Source organism: Lynx canadensis, chromosome E2 (genome assembly GCF_007474595.2).
Source record: "Lynx canadensis isolate LIC74 chromosome E2, mLynCan4.pri.v2, whole genome shotgun sequence".
Classification (NCBI taxonomy): domain Eukaryota; kingdom Metazoa; phylum Chordata; class Mammalia; order Carnivora; family Felidae; genus Lynx; species Lynx canadensis.
The window spans coordinates 16,704,207-16,724,035 of NC_044317.1; the positions used below are offsets into that span (position 1 = coordinate 16,704,207).

The window sequence follows — 19,829 nt, forward strand, 5'->3', positions numbered from 1 at the left end:
CTTGCTTGCTTTTCTTTTTCCTTTTCTTTTCTTTTTTGCTGAAGCATTTTTATTTCACTTACTAAAACTTAATCGTCGCACGAGGGGATCAAGTTCTCAATGCAGACTTTGGGCTGCCGGCTGGCTCTGTCTGGGGGCGACGGAGCCACACACGGGCAGGAGGATGAATGGAGCTCAGTCTCAGCTTGAGAAAACATTGGTGGAGCTCAACTGCCAAAGAACCCCCGCACCCTTCACAGCCGGCCCTCCACCCCCGGCTGAAAGGACAGAGAAACTTTCTTTCCAAGGTGGCAGTTCAGGCAACTCTTCCAAAGCAAGTTCCAAAAAAGATGTTTAAGTCTTGAAACCATAGGTTCCCTGGTGGGACAGAGCCGCCTTTCAGCAAAGGGCCTCCTACCCGGCACAGTGAGATTGCACGGAGGTGTGGGAAGCTGGGCTGTGCTCGATTTTGGGCCCGTTACCGTCATCCTGGAGGACGTGCTCACGTTTCCACCACAATTCAGACTTAGCTGATGGTTCCTAAAAAAGATCTCCCAAATGTGACATCTCCCGAGGTCATTTTGGTGGGAGCAGGGTGGGGGTGGGGTGCAACATCTCATGAAACCCAAGTTCCTCCAGCTTTGTTTTCCAGTTAACACAGAAGAGCAGTGGCTATAAAAGCATTTGGTCACAGAAGGAACGGAACGAACTTGTGAAATACGCATGCATTTCAGATAATGAAGCCAAAGAGAACTCGGTGGGGAATGAGCTGTAGCAAAAGGGAAGAAACGCAGGAAAGGTCATTTTAAGAAAGTAAAGAAGCATTCAGAGCAAAACTGTCTGCTGCTTCAAGTCTTTTTTTGGAATGAGTGGATAATCCACATAGCGTTCACGCGCCAATGGGAAATTAGCTCCCAACTGGTACCCAGTGGGCGTCAGGGGGCTGACAGTCATCTTTTGCACAACCCTGCAGCTCAACAGACCAAACAACTTTTACTGACAGCCTCCATGACCTGCACTGAACTAGAGACCAAAAATATTTATCAGCTAGCAAATATTTCCCTTCCCAACACCATGGCAGCTCCGGTGCAGGCACATGACTTAAAGACCAGCCAATCCGATGCTCCCACTCAGGACTTCCGGGAACGGCAGGAAAGCATGGGGTCTGTTGGAAATTACTACTGTGATAGAGTCCACAATCCACTGGAGCAACAAGTGTTTAATGGCAGCACAAGAGGACAATGTCCTACACGAACTATTCCTTTGCCTCGCCTGCCCCTGGATTCTGCCAGAGCTTGGTTCTTCGTCATTCTGCTAATTCTATCAACTACCCCATTCCCATTTGAGAAATTCCTTTTCTGTTTAAGTTGAACCAAGTGGATTTCTATTATTCACCAAAATCAACTGTGACTAGTATACAGAACACAGGGAGGAGAATTTTAAAAAGAATCATCAACCCTTTTCTTAATCCTTGCCTTTTTTAAAACTTCATACAATGTTGGCTCTCTTTAGTTATGGCATTTTGTTTCGTTCCTTTGCCATCGTCCTATTCTCATCTTATCAGATCCACACTCCCCAAAACCTATGAACAGGGGATAGAAGAGGAAGCAATAGGGAAGGGAGAGAGGCCAGAGGCTGATAAACGTGAACAACTTATGAGATGGAGTCCATGAAAGCCGACACCTGCAACAATTTTACCTCTTGCAGTTAAAGAAAAGCACTTAACTATTTTGGACATTTCTCCCTCAATGTACATAGTACAACTTGAAAAATAAGAAAAGGAAGTGGACAGAAAGAAGCCAAAGAGAAACAAAAAATAAGAGCCACACATCATGGCTTGAAAACCAAAACCCCAAAACCCCACATCTCCAGTAAGTCAACCGACTGCCCCTTCTCTTCTCCGCCAATTCCCCCAAAAGGAGAGATCCCAAGTGTCACTTGGAGCACAGGCAGAAAACCACAGAGAAAGGGGCCTGGAGGGATTAGAGTCAGAAGAAAGATCCTTGGATCTGCAGGTGACTTTAAGCGACAAGACAATTTCCTTTACTAGTAGGAACAGAAAGTAACACTGTTGAATCACTTGCCTGGTAACTGTCCCTGGGTTGGGACATCTGAGGTGCAGGCCGTGAGCCAGACAGCTCACGTTGAGTTCAAGTCCCTCAGGGACTAAGCACTAAGTTCCAGTAATATTTTAAGATACAAACTCAGAAATAAAGAATGTCTAGCAAATAGAGCCGAGGGCAATAAAGGCTCTGGGAAGGGCATTAAAGGTTACGTATGGAAGGCCGGCTCCTTTTTTTAAGTATCCACCCACGGGGTGCAGAACAAAACCCAGGTGTTTGAGAGTTCAACCCAAGGGGCTCTCTGCAGAGTAAGAAAGGAGTTGTCTGTTTCTGGATAATGCAATTTGGCATCCACACATCAGGAGCCACAGAATGATCTGTTTCAGTCCTGTAGACACTGGCTACATCCTTTAGTCATTAAGGGAGGACCAAAGTGGGGGTAAAGGGAATGCCACAAAAATAGTAGCAGGTTGTGAGATGGGTCCTGTCACACTGCACAATGCATGCGACTAGGTGGGCATCCCTGCTGGAACGCAGCAGGGTCACAGAAGAAAGGGCAAAGAGAAATTGTAAGGGCAATACACAAGTATGTGCATGACGGTCACAACAAACAAAGGCACGCTGGGGCATCAGGAAAGGGGAGCGTATCAGAAATAAGGGGAATGAAAAGAGAAACTGAAAAATGTGTGTGATGGGGCAGAAAGCAGGAAGGAGCTGTGGGAGACCGTGACGTGGGGCTCCTTCGTCTTCTATCTTGCACTGCATTTTGTGTTCTCTCTAGAACAAGTAAAGAAGAACGAGGTCTTGGCTTCAGCCCAGCAGGAGGAGGAGGAGGAGGAGGAGGAGGAGGAGGAGGAAGAAGAGAGCCCATTGGTACAGTATCAGCTCTTAAGTCTTCCGAGTCAAACCCTGGGCCAAGGCCAAACCCCAAAATAACTGTATGAAAGCAACTCTTCTTACTTGTAACCAGGACATGGCTCCAGAGCAAGCGAGAGGCAAAGCAAATCCAGGGAAGAGGGAAATCAACAGAGAGACATTGAAAGCTGACCCATAAAAGATTCTTAACACGTTTTTCAATATGAATCTTGTTTCACAGAGAAAAGGGAACCATCACCTCTATCTAGAACCCTCCTAAGACCCCAGCAGAGTGGAGAAAATCGTTTTTAGGGTACTCAAAAAAGTAGTAGGGGACTCTCCAAGGCAAAGTTCTACCTCTGCATGCCTGGAATGGCATTGCTAAAATGAGAGAGGGTGGGCAAGAGAAATGAAGGTTCCAAAAGACCAAGTGGAAGTGACCTCTAGAACCTTCCCTCTCACCCACCAAACATTTCAGTCAACCGACAACATATTGGTGCATTATACAGAAAAAAAGATTCCTTCAAGAGATTTTTTTTTTCAATACTTAGAGAAGCCAAATAAGCAGGGAGACAAAACCAGTGTGAGACTCCTAAAACGTGTCCTTGTCTCTAACACAAAGGATAGAAACACCCAGACCTTCCTAGTTTTGTAGCCACGACCACCCAAGAAAAATGGCAGAGAAAGTCTTTGGGGCCTAGCTCTGGAGGAACAATTTCTGAAATGCAGAGAATGATCACATCCCATCCAATTTCGAAACATGCCAGAACCGGACGCCAGGCATGTGTGAAAGGGGCTGTGGAGTACAAGGCCTGGCATGAGAACCTACACAAGGGCTGCCCCGGGTAGACCACGGGGCACCGGGGCACGAATCACAGACAGGCATGACAGTTGACCTTGGGAGACAAGTCGATGTGATAAACACTGTGCTTTCTGTCCATCCGCACTAAAGAGATGGAGGTTTCTACGGTTCTCTCACTCTACAAGGAGCACCGGCCCTGACAGACAGAAGAGGAGATCGGCTGGCCCTGGGAGGTGGTAGCTCCTGCTTCAGGTGAGCAGAGGAAAAAACTGCAAACAAAGGCAAAGTTGATAATGAACGTACTTAGCTAAACGGAATTAAAGCTATCGTAAGCATCGAACTAGGAAAGTATCTAATTTAGAAATGGGTTGTGGGGTTAGAGTTCATTTCAAACAGAAACAGTACTGACTAAACTCGGTGATTAAATGCTGTGGACCAGCTCAAAAGGTTTCCAGCCTCTAATCCACCACCTTCTGTAGAGACTCTACTACAGATCCCGAGCTTCATGTTCAAGGCCCCCTGAGAATATGCAGAGTTCCAACTTGGTAATGCTACCTGTCCTGCCAAAGACAGCTGTGTGGCTGGGGGGAACAAGGTCACTGGTGGAGGCTCTAATGGGATGGAAGGAGGGGTTGGGAGGGTTCCTGAAGGGACACAGTAAAGGCGGCCATTAGACAGTTAATTTGGGATCATAGCACTCCGAATTCTGGAGTAAGAAATTTGAATGCTGTTCTGTAGGTAATGACCACAGAAGGCTTTGAGCCAGTGATTAAAATGACAGTGATAGGGGCGTCTGGGTGGCTCAGTTGGTTGAGGGTCCGACTCTTGGTCTCAGATCAGGTCTTGATCTCAGGGTCATGAATTCAAGCTGGGCTCCAAGCTGGGCATGGAGACTAATTAAAAAAAAAAAAAAAAAGAAGAAAGAAAAAAGAAAAAAAAAAACAGTGATAAATGTTGAGCAAAAGTGATCAAATGACAGTGATATGTGAAGACTGCTCTGCTGGGAATAGGCAGTACAGATTGGAAGAGAGAACAATGCCAACAGAGAGAACAAGTGAAAGGCTGCCCTAACCGTTCAGTTGGGAGGGATGAAGGAAAACCAGGAATCAGAAGGAAGATGAACTAGAGGTCAATAAACTTTTTCTGTAAAGGGCTAGACAGCAAATATTTCAGGCTTTATAAGCTATATGGTCTCTGTTGAAACTACTCAACTCTGTTGTTACAGTGTAAGTAAGTAGCCAGAGTCAATACCTAAACTACTTGGAGTGCTTCTGTACCAATAAAACTTTATTTACAAAACCAGTTGTGGGCCACTTTGGCCCATGGGCCATAGTTTGCGAAGCCCTGATCCACAACAACTTTAGAGGTCCTTCCATCCTTAAGAATGTGTCAAATAAAAAAGATTTAAAGAAAAACAATAGCAGAAAGGAAAAGATTTAGATGGCTTTTTTTTTTAATTTTTTTTTTCAATGTTTATTTTTCGGACAGAGAGAGACAGAGTATGAACGGGGGAGGGGCAGAGAGAGAGGGAGACACAGAATCGGAAACAGGCTCCAGGCTCTGAGCCATCAGCCCAGAGCCCGACGCGGGGCTCGAACTCACAGATCGCGAGATCGTGACCTGGCTGAAGTCGGACGCTTAACCGACTGCGCCACCCAGGCGCCCCAGATGGCTTTTTTTTTAATGTGTATTTATTTCTGAGAGAGAGAGAGCGCAAGCAAGCAGGGGAGGGGCACAGAGAAAAGGGAGACAGGACCCAAGCAGGCTGTGCACTGTCAGTGCAGAGCCAGATGTGGGGGTCAAGCCCACGAACTGTGAGATCATGACCTGAGCTGAAGTTGGATGCTTAACGAACTGAGTAGGTGGCTGTTTTGTTCTCAAAAGTTGAGGTACGGAAGAAGTCACAGCTGACCTTCAGGTTTCAAATTAGAATAAATGGACTTGGATGGAGGGGCCAGAAGAGAAATCCAGTCTTGGCAGAAAGACAGTATATATCTCAGATATACTGAGTCAGTTTCAGGTATATTGAGTCCTGAAACACAGAAGCTGGACACTGAGTTACTAAATTAGAAATGACGGAATTTGAGGAATTTCATTGTGATGAGTAAAATCTCCAGAGCACTGATATTTCCAGCTACCGTCTTCCCGCTCACCAAACAGGTCAACAAATAGTGTGCGAGGCAGCACATTCTCCAGGGCCAGGAGGCTCCCCTCCCTCGTGGCAAGCCCCTGCCCTCTCACCTGGTAGAGGAATCTTTGGCTGAAGTGCTGCATGGCGCCCTGAAGCTGATTCCGCTGTGACTGCCACTGCTCGTAGTTCCGCACGTACTCGGCTGTGGGGCGCTGCCAGGTGGTGGTCCGCGTGTTGTGATCCACATAGTAAAACCTGCCTCGGGGGTCTGTGCGTTTTTCCCAGCTGGAAACATTAAGGTCAGAATGAATGTAGTGACCACCCACCCCTACCCTCAAATTCTAGAGAAACCTCTGGATGGCTGGCGAGGAGGGGCTGAGGCAGGGTTAAGCAAGGTGTCTGGTGCAGAAGCTGGGCTGCTCCAGGGAAGCACAGCCAGGCAAGTCCCAATGACGGAGGCTACTGGGGCTTTCGTGATTATAGCAGTCATTGCTCTACAGCAGCCAATCCTTCCTCACCATTAGCTCCTGATTTCCATTTAGGAGATCCAGGTTGTTCTGGGGAAGGAGGAGACTCTACTACCAAGTCCAGAGTTGAACAGCTGACTGGATTAGGGGTAGGCATGCGACCTACACTGAGCCTAATCAGGGCCAATCTCACGACTTTCTCCAGGAATTCTGGGAAAAATCTCTCTCTTCCTTGCCAGATAATGACCGAGAAAGCATGCAGTCCTAGGAACCAATGGCTGCCATCTAGGACCCAAATACATTATGAAGTTGACCCAAAAGATGACAGAGTAGAAAAACAAAACAAAACGAAAAGCCGGCCCCTTGGTGAAATTGTCGAGTCACTAGATGAGGCTTTACTTGAAACCAGGATCTACATCTAGAATATTCAGTTAAATGAGCCAGTTTATTCTCTTGATTACTTAAGTCAATTTGGAACCCAATTTTTGCTACCTGCAACAGAAATCATCCTGATATAAACTGCCAGTGAAAACATGTTGCGTGGTCATGAGAAGGAGAGTTCGTACAAACAACAGCAGGATTCTCTACATTATTTTTAGGGAGAAAGCAACCTTTCCAAAGGGGTCCTAAATTACCCACAGGCAAGGCAAGGCTAAAACAGATGGCAAATATCTTTATCTGTGCTTGGCAGCTATAACTCGATTTGTACACATGGAAGGAAGAAGTGATCAAGAGAAAGTAAGAGAGGGAGCTTTGTGGAATGATGGAAATGCTTTATATTTCGAGGGAGTATAGGTTACATAAATGTATGCATTTGCCATAAGAGACTCTTAAAAACTGAGAACAAACTGAGGGTTGATGGGGGGTGGAAGGGAGGGGAGGGTGGGTGACAGGTATTGAGGAGGCCACCTTTTGGGATGAGCACTGGGTGTTGTATGGAAACCAATTTGACAATAAATTTCATATATTGAAAAAAAAATGTATGCATTTGTCAAAACTCATCTAACTATGAACCTGAGATCTGGGTATCTCATTGGGTGTAAGTTATACCTCAATTTTAAAAAGTGAATTTCAATCTAATCAAGCCTCCATATCTAACTACCAGTTGGTAGGAAAGACAATGGATAGAGAAGCATATCACCCAACATTCCAAGGTCACATCCAGAATATGAGAAATTCTACAGAACAAATGCCCAGGATCTTCAAAGAGGAAAGAAAGAAAGAAAGAAAGAAAGAAAGAAAGAAAGAAAGAAAGAAAGAAAGAAAGAAAGAAGAAAGAAAGAGAAGAAGAGAGAGAGAGAGGAGAGAGAGAGAGAAGAAAAGAAAGAGAGAGAGGAAGAGATAGAGAGAGAGAAAGAAAGAAAGAAAGAAAGAAAGAAAGAAAGAAAGAAAGAAAGAAAGAAAGAAAAAGTGGGGAAACTTACAGGTTAAAAGAGACTTATGATGGGAATGCAAGCTGTGCGGCCACTCTGGAAAACAGTATGGAGGTTCCTCAAAAAACTAAAAATAGAATTACCTTACGACCCACCAATTACACTACTAGGCATTTATCCACGGGATCCAGGTGTGCTGTTTCGAAGGGACACATGCACCCCCATGTTTATAGCAGCACTATCCACAATAGCCAAAGTATGGAAAGAGCCCAAATGTCCATCCATGGATGAATGGATACAGGAAATGTGGTGTGTGTGTGTGTATATATATATATATATATGTATATATGTATATATGTATATATATATATACACACACACATACATATATACAATGGAGTAATACTTGGCAATCAAAAAGAATGAAATCTTGCCATTTGCAACTACATGGATGGAACTGGAGGGTATTATGCTAAGTGAAATTAGTCAGAGAAAGACAAAAATCATATGACTTCACTCATCTGAGGACTTTAAGAGACAAAACAGATGAACATAAGGGAAGGGAAACAAAAATAATATAAAAACAGGGAGGGGGACAAAACAAAACAGACTCATAAATATGGAGAACAAACTGAGGGTTGCTGGAGGGGTTGTGGGAGGGGGGATGGGCTAAATGGGCAAGGGGCACTAAGGAATCTACTCCCGAAATCACTGTTGCACTATATGCTAACTAATTTGTATGTAAATTTTAAAAAATAAAAAATAAATAAAAAATAATAAAAGAGCCTTATGAGACATATCAGCCAAAACTAATGTGATGATCTTGAGTTTAAATCTGACCCAAATCAACTGTAAAAATATTTTTAAGACAATTGGGGAGAATGGAACAAGGACTGGGTGACATGAAGCAAAGAAATGTTGTTAATTTTGTTGGGTGGGATAATGGTATTTTAGTTTGTTGTTTTTTTAAGGAATCTCTATGCACAACGTGGGGCTCAAACTCACAAAAATGAGATTAAGAATCACATGCTCTATGGACTGAGCCAGCCAGGTACCCCTAGTTTTTTTTTTTTTCTTAAACCCTTACCTGTTAGAGATGTATATGATATATTTATGGTTCAAAAGATATGACAGCTGGGATTTGCTCTAAAATTCATCAGTCCCCTCCCCTGAAAAGTAGGAGGTCAGACGAAACAAAATGTTATCAGTTGTTACAACCAGGTGGTAGTTAGCAGGGATTCATCGTACTATTCTCTCAAATTTGGTACATGCCTGATTTTTCCACTATAAGTTTGAAAGGGGAAGAGGGACAAAGGGGCCTTAAAAAGATAAGAAAGGGATACCACTGAAGAAAATAGCATTAACTCAATGCAAAGGGAACCCAATATGGATTACACTATATGGGCTGGAAAGGCTTTATTCTAACTACCTTCTCATTTCATCTTGTCTGCATCCTTACCTTACTCACATAACTGTCATGCTTCAGTCCGGTATCTTTCTCAATTTTCAGGGTTAGCATCCTAACTGAATTTTTTTGGCCACCTCTTCAATGATTCTTTTAACTCACAGCGTCTCTAAAAACAGCTTCTTGGGACACCTGGGTGGCTCAGTTAAGCATCTAACTTCAGCTCAGGTCACGATCTCATGGTTCCTGAGTTCAAGCCCCACATCAGGCTCTCTGCTGTCAGCACAGAACCTGCTTTGGATCTTCTGTCATCCTCTCTCTCTCTGCCTCTCCCCAGCTCATGCTGTGTGTGCGTGTGTGCATGTGTGTGTGTGTGTGTGTCTCAAAAATAAACATTAAAAAAATGCAAATGGTACTACAGGAGACACAATAAAAAACAGTGTCTCCTTCCCTACCTCTCCCCATCGCTGATTCCTACCTCTCAGAAGCAACAACTTTGAATTCTCAACTGCTCCTTCTATTTACAGCCATATTTCTAAACAGCATGCTCCTTCTACTGTTTCTTGATTTCTGTCATATTAGACGTTACTTGTGAACCTTCTGCTATCAAAGCTGAGCGTTTAGTTATTGCATCCCACCCCACAACACACATAGGACCCCTCCTCCCGATTTAGAAAATCGTCATTAAATCCATATTCAGAGTTTGTATTATGATTTCATAGAATACTACATATATGTTTCCTTGCTTGTACGACTTTTTTTTTTTTCTGGAGTGAAAAGAACTAGAGTGTGTTTCATTCTGCCTGTTTTTCAAGAATCTCTTACCAATGCAGCCCCAGATTCTGATGGCACACGTGGCCTCTCAGTGTCAGTCAGATATGCCTTAGCCACACAGCTCCAGGCCCCTGTTGCCCTATGTGGACACCTGTCCTCCAGATCTGCTCTATGTTACTGTCCTGAGTCACCTTCCCTCATCTTCCTCTTGGGACTGTCTTTGGCCTCTGAATGGAGTCCCCTGTGTCCTGCATCTCATGACTTCTTTCTTGGTTTCCTCTCATCTGGTGGAACAAATCATCTAGTAGCTTCTGAGAAAGGATGCACCAAAGTTAATTGTTTGAAACACTGAAGATGCCTTTATTCAAGTCTCAGAGTTGAGTGTTAAGGTGACTAAAAGTTGATTTCTAGACAGGAAATAACTTTCCATCAGAATTTTAAGGGTCCAGCTCCACAGTTGCTGTTGAGAAGAAAGATGGCATTCTTGATTCCTAATTCTCGATAGCTAGCCTATTTTTACCCTCTGGAGGCTTCTGAGACATTCTCTTGCCATCCACAAATTCCATTTGGATGTTCCTTGAGGTCAGTCTTTTCTCATTCTCTGGTTTGGGCATTTGGTAGGCCCTTTGAATTTGAATACATTACCACTCAATTCTAGCAATATGCTTCTATTTTTTTTTTCTTTGATAATAGAAAGTTCTTCTAGCAAGTTCTTTCTTTTTTATTTTTTAAAATTTTTTTTTTCAACGTTTATTTATTTTTGGGACAGAGAGAGAGACAGAGCATGAACGGGGGAGGGCCAGAGAGAGAGGGAGACACAGAATGGGAAACAGGCTCCAGGCTCTGAGCCATCAGCCCAGAGCCTGACGCGGGGCTCGAACTCACGGACCGCAAGATCGTGACCTGGCTGAAGTCGGACGCTTAACCGACTGCGCCACCCAGGCGCCCCATGTTCTTTCTTGCTAGAACTACTGTTCAGATGTTGAATCTCCTGGGCTCATCTTCTAATTTTCTAATCTCCAACATTATCTTTCCATTCTTGCAATTTTTATTTTTTTAAAGAGCTCTTCTTTTTAAGTTTATTTATTTTGACAGGGGGAGGGGCACCTGGGTGGCTCAGTCGGTTAAGCGTCCAACTTCCATTCAGGTTATGATCTTGTAGTTCGTGAGTTCAAGCCCCACATGGGCTCAGAGCCTAGAGCCTGCTTTAGATTCTATGTCTCCTTGTCTCTCTGCCCCTCCCGCACTGCACTCTGTCTCTCTCTCTCTCTCTCTCTAAAATTTGTGAACATTAAAAAAAAAAAAAATTTTTTTAGGGGCACCTGGGTGACTCAGTTGGTTAAGCCTCCAACCTCAGCTCAGATCTCATGGTTTGTGGATTCAAGCCCCATGTCAGGCTTTGTGCTCAGAGCCTGGAGCCTGCTTCGGATTCTCTGTCTCCCTCTCTCTTCCCCTCTCCTGCTCACACTCTGTCTCTCTCTTTCTCTCTCAAAAATAAACAAATGTTTAAAAATTTTTTTTTTTAATTTTTTAAAAAATATTTATCTTGAGAGAGAGAGCACGTGCAAGAGCAGGGGAGGGGCAGAGAGAGAGAGGGAGAGAGAATCCCAAGCAGGCTCCACACTGTCAATGCAGACCCCATTCTGAGGCTCGATCCTACCAACTGTGAGATCACAACCAGAGCCGAAATCGAGTCGGATGCTTAACCAACTGAGCCACCCAGGCACCCCTGTTTCTGCTGTTATATACAGTTGACCCCTTGAACAGCAAGGGTTTAAACTGTGGTGCTCCGTTTATACATGGATTTTTTTTTCAATAAATACAGTTCAGTACTGTAAATGTATTTTCTCTTCCTTATGATTTTCTTAATAATACTTTCTTTTCTCTGGCTTACTTTATTGAAAGAATACAGTATATAATATATATAACATACAAAATATGTGTTAATCAATTGTTTATGTTATCGGTAAGGCTTCTGGTCAACAGTAAGCTATTAGTAGTTAAGCTCTGGGGAAGTCATTTGTATGCACATTTTCAACTGTGCAGGGGTCAGCATGCACTCTTAACCCCCGGGTTGTTCCACAGTCAGTTATATATTAATTTCTAAAAGGTCTTCTTGGGGTGCCTGGGTGGCTCAGTCAGTTAAGGGCCCGACTCCTGATTTCGGCTCAAGTCATGATCTCACACAGCCAGTACAGAGCCTACTTGGGATTCTCTCTCTCTGCCCCTCTCCCACTTGCGGGTACACAAGCACACATGCGTGCTTTCTCTCTCTCTCTCTCTCTCAAAATAAATAAACATTAATAAACGAATGAATGTTCTTGTTTTCTGCATGGTTCATTTCACGGTCTCCTGTTCTTCTTGCACAGATGCCGTATTTCCTCCCAAATTTTTGAGGATACGAATCACAATTTGGTTTTACATTCCACATTGTTTTCACCAAGTCCCCTTTCTGTCTGCTGGCCGCAGGCTGTTCTTTCATATTTAAAAGTGAGTCACTAAAACACTGAATGGACGCTCTGGGTATCCAGGTGGGGGAAAACTGACCAGTGGCTTCATTCAGCTGTTTCACTAGACGACCCACAAACATCACAATCTGTAGTTCTCTTCCCTTCGACTGATCCCTTTATCTAGCAAAAAAAAGTCCCAATCTTTAACTTGGGGACAGCGTCCTCACTCAATCCATTTTTTTCTGAGCTCATCCTTGCCTTCAGCTCTGGCTTCATCCTCCAGGCTGGCTGCATGTGCGCATGCGTGTGTGAGATAAACACGTGTGCATGCAGGCGTGCGGCACAGGGCTGGATGTCACGGTTGACAACCTGAGACTCTAACAACTCCCTGCACCAATTTTTAACTTGACTTTAGCTTTTTAGTCTCATTTCATAGCACCTCCCCCTACCATGTCTGATTGCTGAGCTTTCCAGGGCTCCGTGGTGCTGACTGGCTGACTTCCTGGTGGGCACCCACACTGTAAGTTGGGGTTTCAGCTTTCTCAGCTCTGCCATTTATCAGCAACCAAAGTTTTATTACCTTCTCCCGTATGCTGCTTCTCCTCTTCCAATCCTTTATCATTATACTTCTTTATACTTTTATTGCCACTTAGGGGTTTTCAGGAAGGAATGGAAATAAATACATGTTTAATCCACACGTTTAACTAAAAGTCTTCTGGACTGGTAAATTTCAAACTTCTAAACAGCATAACCCCACCCTTGATTGTGGGTGAAATCTCACCAAGAATCGCAATCTATAAAAACAGCACGGTGGTTGAGGCCCAGTCGGCCCTGCGCTCTCTCATGTTCCAGCAGGCATGTCCACCAGCTGTCTTGCTAGACACTCTCTGGGCATCTCTGTTTCACCTAAACCTTCCACTCCAGCCAAACTGCCTCATTAATCATTCCCTAACGATATCTTTTACTTTCACGCCTTTCCCCCAACCTGGATCAACTTCCTCTTGTCATTTAAGTCCAACTCCAGCCCCTCCTACAAGATTGCATCTGATCCCACTCCCTCTGTGAGGCCTCCCCTACACGGTGGTCTATCGAGACCCCTCTCCCTGCTCACCTCTGGTCTAAACACCACCTAAGAGCAAATTACTGCATCCATCCTTAGTTACCAGGGCCAACACTTTTTGTTCCTGGATAAAAAAATGACCATTCCTCATACAAGCGTCCCCTGGGTCTAACAGAAGGGGGTGGCCAAGACAGACTGAATCCTTTGACTCAATCTTACTCCGGAGTGACTGGGTCTGTTGAGACAATGGCTCCGCCTGTAGTTTCAAGTGTGCTCTCGGCATGATGACACTTCCTGGGGTGGAACTTCTCCCGTTGTTAGCGATGAAAGCTTAAGCACTCTAATTCTGTCTGGGCTCCCGGTTATGGTGCAGAAGTACCTGCCAGGGGCTCAGAGGTACTGAGGTCTGAGATTAAAATTCTGTAAGAACTAATAGGCTACGTGGGGTGTAGAGCTGAGCCACCGTCCAATAAAGCATTAAAAGTGTCCTGACAATAAGAAATCTGGATCTGTAATTACAATGCTTTCTGCTCTCCAGTGATGCTAGAGGCATCCCCAGCCCACCCGGAGGGGCCGAGTACCTAGTCAGGTGTGGAGGAGTGGCCCAGCCCCTCAGGGAAATTAGGGGAGCTGCAGGTTCAAAGTCTTTCTCAGGGTACGATCTGTATCCAATTTGAAAAATGACGGAGGAAAGAAATGGAACCAGAGGGATTATTCTAGCACATTCTGGTCGTGTGAGCCTGCACCTCTCAGAGGTGGTGGACCTGGTATCATTAGGCAAATGTAGATGGTACATGCAGGGAGACATTTTTATTCTAACGGTTATATATTGATTTTATGTGCATCAGAAAAATGTGTGTGTGCTACTTTGTTTACCTCAACCCCTTCCTCTGATTTATTTTACCTCAAATTACATATCACCACCTGACACTGTATAAATTTATTAACTCATTAATTGTGTGTCTCACACTACCGTGAGATCAGGGGTTTTCTCCTTTGGTGTACTGATGTACTCCCGGGGCATAGTGCCTGGTATAGAGCAGGGCTCAATAAGTATTTGTTGACTGAAAAGAAAGAAAGAAAGCAAAGAAGAGAAAAGAAGAAAAGGAAAGAAGGGAGGGAGGAAGGAAGAAAGGAAGAAAAAAAAGAAAAGAAAGCAAGAGAAAGGAAGCAAGCAAGCAAGAAATCTGGATCCGTTGTCCCACCTCAAAACTTAAAGAAGAAACAATTTTTGGCCATCCTTAGAAGACACCATTAAAATCTTAATTTAGATGCTATCCAAATGCTCATCAGGTCAAGGCCTACATAACTTAAGAGGCAGCAACTAGCACATTTCTAGAGTTAATACTGCTTTTAAGTATAAGGGCTGTCAACACACAAAGTACAAGTGTAAAACACATCCTGTTAAAAATCAATGATTATTTTGCAAGACAATTGGAGAAATTTGGCTACTGACTCAGTATTTGATGACAGCATGAAAATACTGTTAACAGTACCAAAACCCATAAAATACCTAGGAATAAATCTAACCAAAGACGTGAAGAATCTATACACTGAAAACTATAGAAAGCTTATGAAACAAATTGAAGAAGACGCAAAAAATGGAAAAAGATTCCATGCTCCTGGATAGGAAGAACAAATATTGTTACAATGTCAATACTACCCAAAGCAATCTACATATTCAATGAAATCCCTATCAAAATAACACCAGCATTCACCACAGAGTAGAACAAACAATCCTTCAGAGGTCTCCTCCAGAGACCTTCTTTCTCTGCATCCTCGCCAACATCTGTTGTTGCCTGAGTTGTTAATGTTAGCCATTCTGACAGGTGTAAGGTGGTATCTCATTGTGGTTTTGAAGGGGCACATGCACCCCAATGTTTATAGCAGCACTATCAACAATAGCCAAAGTATGGAAAGAGCCCAAATGTCCAGTGATGGATGCATGGATAAAGAAAATGTGGTGTATATATATATACATACATACATACATACATACATACATATACATACAATGGAGTATTACTCGGCAATCAAAAAGAATGAAATCTTGTCATTTGCAACTATGTGGATGGAACTGGAGGGTATTATGCTAAGTGAAATTAGTCAGTCAGAGAAAGACAAATATCATATGACTTCACTCATACGAGGACTTCAAGACACAGAACAGATGAACACAAGGGAAGGGAAGCAAAAATAATATAAAAACAGGGAGGGGGACAAAACATAAGAGACTCATAAATATGGAGAACAAACAGAGGGTTACTGGAGGGGTTGTGGGAGGGGGGATGGGCTAAATGGGTAAGGGGCACTAAAGAATCTACTCCTGAAATCATTGCTGCACTATATGCTAACTAATTCGAATGTAAATTTAAAATAATAATAGTAATAATAATAATAATAATAATAAAGAAAAGAAAATACTGTTAACAATAGAGTGGTTTTGTTTTTAGTAAGAACATTTTTTAGAAATATATACCAAAATATGGATAAAGTTATATGATGATTACATAGGATTTTCTTCAAAACTTTATTTACAAAAACAGGTGGAGGCTGGATTTCAACCAGAGGCCCATAGTTTGCCAACCCCTGGTACAGATGAAACAAGACTGACCATGACTTGAAGATTATTGAAGCCAAGTGTTGAGTATGTGGGGATTCTCTCTACTTAGTGCACATTGGAGACTATTCATATGAATATAAAAATTTCCATAATTTCCAAAGTAAAAAGTGTGATTTTTTTCCCAAGACATCAATATTTAACTTTGGTTAAATGTATAAATAAATAATCTGAACTTAAAGTAGAAAACAGAATGAGGACTCATGATGACGGATTATAGTTTCATTTCCAAAAGGGTAAGGAACAAAAGGAAAACACAAGCATTCTACCGGAAAATCGAAACTAAAAACAGCCTATCCATGGAAATTTGCAGGACCAGAAGGTGAGGTGGTATTTGCCTGGCATGTGTATGACCAGTGAACCAGAGTACAAGGGTTTTTCCTAATACTCCCCACCTCTGACATCCTCTCCCTCTACAAGCTTGATGGGGAGGTGTTCATATTTTATGCTGGAGCCCTTCATGACTGCCTTACTGGGAGGTGATTCTCTCCTTTGAGCAGAATACATTCTCTTTTGAAAGCTCTGTGGACCAAAAGGCACATGTGGAAAGAACTTTCTGTCCCTGGCAAGCAGGGAACCAAACCCCTTCTCCTTGAACTTGGACAGTCTTCCCTCACTTGGAAGCCTCACTTATCCTCTGGTTTTAGAGAACTTAGCTGTGTTCTCACAAAGCCCAGCTCAAGGAGAAGCACCCTTCAGGGGCCATTCGGGCATACGGTGCTTTGAAATGCATCAACACCCTTTGTATCTTGGCTTCCTCATGCCTTTTCTCTTTCTTAGGAAAAGCAATCAAGTGACCGGGAATAAATATCCTTGTACTTTGCTACCTCTGCAGAAAATGACTGAGAACCTGGCCCTGATGGGATATTTCTGTAGGTGAAATAACTGAGGGCATCAAGGCATCAATGGCCCAGGATGCAGGATTCCTAGCCCTCCTCCCTCCAGGACCCAACAGCCATGGCACATAATAAAGCCCATAATACAGCCCACTGCCAACACAATGAATGTGGGGAGAAGGGAAATAAAGAGAAGAAATAGTGTAGAAGGAGAAGACAATGGGAGGCGGATAAAAGAGAGGGCAAGGAGCAGAGGGTAGGGGAAACTAAGGACAGTGATGGCAGTGAATGGTGGAGAAGCCATTCGGTGACTCCGGGTGCCGGTTCTAGAGTCTCAGGGCTTGCCAGCCTTGCCTTACCCTGGAGGAAGAGGCCGCTCCCAGGTGGTGGTCTTGGTATTATGGTCAACATAATACACACGCCCATTAGGCAGCTCTCGTTGTTCCCATCTGCAAAACAAAGTCAAGGGAAGCATGAGATACACACTTAAAAGGCGTAAGCCCTTGTGTGAAAAGGAGTCCTTCATTACTGATGTGATGAGTGATGAGAGGACAAAGACGACATGCGAGTTCAGCCCAGGGGTCAAACCTGCTTCATACTATCACTGCGGCGGCAGCCAGGAGCACTTCTTGAGTCCAAAGCTCCCCTCTATGAAGTCAATGGGCTAGGATGTACCACAGATCACCCTAGCTTCCCCTAAATGACCCATACGAGTCTCTATCTATGGACTTTTCTAAAAGTGTGACGTGGTCATTTCAGGATCAAAGACCCCTTTAGGAATGTGATAAAAGCCAAGGACACTTTCTTTCCAAAGTGTACTTACCAATGAAAATTTGTATGCAATTTCTGGGCTTCACAGACGTCACCTAAAGTTTACCTTCAGCCTTTTCGGTCTACACTACGTTTTAAAGTCACAAATCATATGACTATCCCTGTTCTCCTAACATCACAGATATTCATGACCGCATTTCTTTTTAAAATACAAGATTCATCTACAGAGGATCTTTAACAGAGATCCGGGTGAATGAAGAAACAGCATACTGTTATTTATGGACTGCTCTCCTCTTATTATTTACTGACTTCTCTTCTTATGAGTCTGTGTGTAAGGTAACATGAGATATGGGGTGCCAAAAGTGGCCATTCTGTGCTAGTGGAAGAATAACAAGGCAGTAGATGATCCAAAGAGATAATCTACAAGCAAAATCACTACAGAATACAGCCAAGGGCCACCCACCCAACGCCTGCTATTCCCATACTCAATGCAGTCTGACAATAACTCCCCTTTACCCAGAATATGGTAATCCATATATGAAGGATACAAAATTTTATATTTATAAAATGGCCACCACTTCATAAAGGATGTTAATGGTCCCATGAGCCTTTATGTTTTACAATGATTTCATCTGCTTCTACTTGTGGGTACTGCCTAAGAGAAGGTGACCTTTTCCAGGAAGCTAGTACAGTCAGTTCTGCTGAAATGCTTGTTTTGAAAACATAAATCTATCCCAATGTGACTGATACACGAGGGAACAATGTGAGCATGTGAATTTTGTGTTTGCTTAAGCATGGCTTTTCCTTTTAGAAACACTAAATGCACACAGATGACGTCCCCCAGCTGAACCCAGTCACGTAGGAACACACGAAGCCCATATGCATCTACAGCTGCCTCAGTTTACTACGTGTTGTACGCCATATTCATCCACATCTGGCCTTACAACTCCCGTCTGATTTCAGATGATCCTCCTTGCAATCACTTTACGACAACACTCACAAGCTCAAACACTTCTGACACCTGCTTCCACAAGTAAACTCCAGATCTTTTCATGGGAACACACACTCATTGTAGTGTTATGCACCTCAACCATTTAACATGTGAAAAACTGTGCTACCATCATTATTAGCTTCCTATTTTTTGTGTGTGCCTCTGACACATTTTTGGATGTTATGCCCCTAACCCATTTTTTTTCCTGTAAACCCTGTGGCTTTCATGGCATGATTTTTTTTGCATAGCATGATGATTTTTAGGAATACATACATAATAGCAGAGCTGACTGAATACTGAAATAATGTCCCAATTTCTATTACTAAAGGCCTGGTGCATCTATTCCAATGGATGTTGGCTTTATTTAATACCATTTCTCCTTTAAACTAAAATGTCTGGGGGTGCCTGGGTGGTTCGGTCAGTTGAGGGTCTGACTTTGGCTCAGGTCATGATCTCACTGTTTGTAAGTTTGAGCCCCGCATCGGGCTCTCTGCTGTCAGCACAGAGCCCGCTTCAGATTCTCTGTCCTCCTCTCTCTCTGCTCCTTCCCCATCTCGTGCTCTCTCAAAATAAATAAACTTCAAAAATTTTTAGAAAATAGTAAAATGCCTGATCAGCAGACTGCACTGACCGACACCTCAGATGCTAGCTAGGTCAGATAAAGATATATGTGAGGTTTTTATGGCAAGGAAAGGAAGGGGGTCATCATTATCCACTGATCATCTATAATGAGCTATAGGCTCATGTTTTACCTCATGAAGTCCTTGCCTCCATCCTTTAAGGTCGGAAGTGCCATCACCATGGACGAAACAGAGGATCAGAGAAGCTAAGTAACTTTTATGTGTCATTCCAACTCAGCTCTGACTTCCTAGCCATTGAGTTTTACCACATCATGCTGAAAGGAAGAAATGAGGAAAAAGAAGGTCGACTAGAATTTATAGGGAACCTACTACCCAGAAAACAAGGTGCCAGGTGCCTTCTCAATCCCCATCTCAAAGTGAACAGCTTTCCCCCAGGTAGGAGGTCCTGGAGAATCAAGACAACTGGAGGGTAACTACAAAGGTCCACCGTGTTCATCTCTAGACTCCGTTTTAATCAGAAGCTTCTGCTTAGATGTGATCTACCAGAAGAGACTGCACATTTTGCACCACTGGGAGGGTTAGCCCTGGGAGCAGTGAGGTCCAATGGTTCGAGTCCCACCTCTCAAAAGGGATCAGCCACTGGCTTGAGGATCAGAGTGCTACCAACAACC

General features: G+C 43.5%; 1 protein-coding gene across 1 annotated transcript in view; it reads right to left on the minus strand.

Moving 5' to 3' along the window:
* Positions 1–19,829, minus strand: part of WWP2 (WW domain containing E3 ubiquitin protein ligase 2) — a 150,142-nt gene that overhangs the window by 15,208 nt on the left and 115,105 nt on the right. The window contains exons 9-10 of the mRNA XM_030299840.2: positions 17,175–17,264; positions 5,941–6,115 (exon numbers count right to left, since the gene is read on the minus strand). Coding sequence (XP_030155700.1) covers positions 5,941–6,115; positions 17,175–17,264 — 265 coding nt within the window. The remainder of the gene's footprint in view (positions 1–5,940; positions 6,116–17,174; positions 17,265–19,829) is intronic.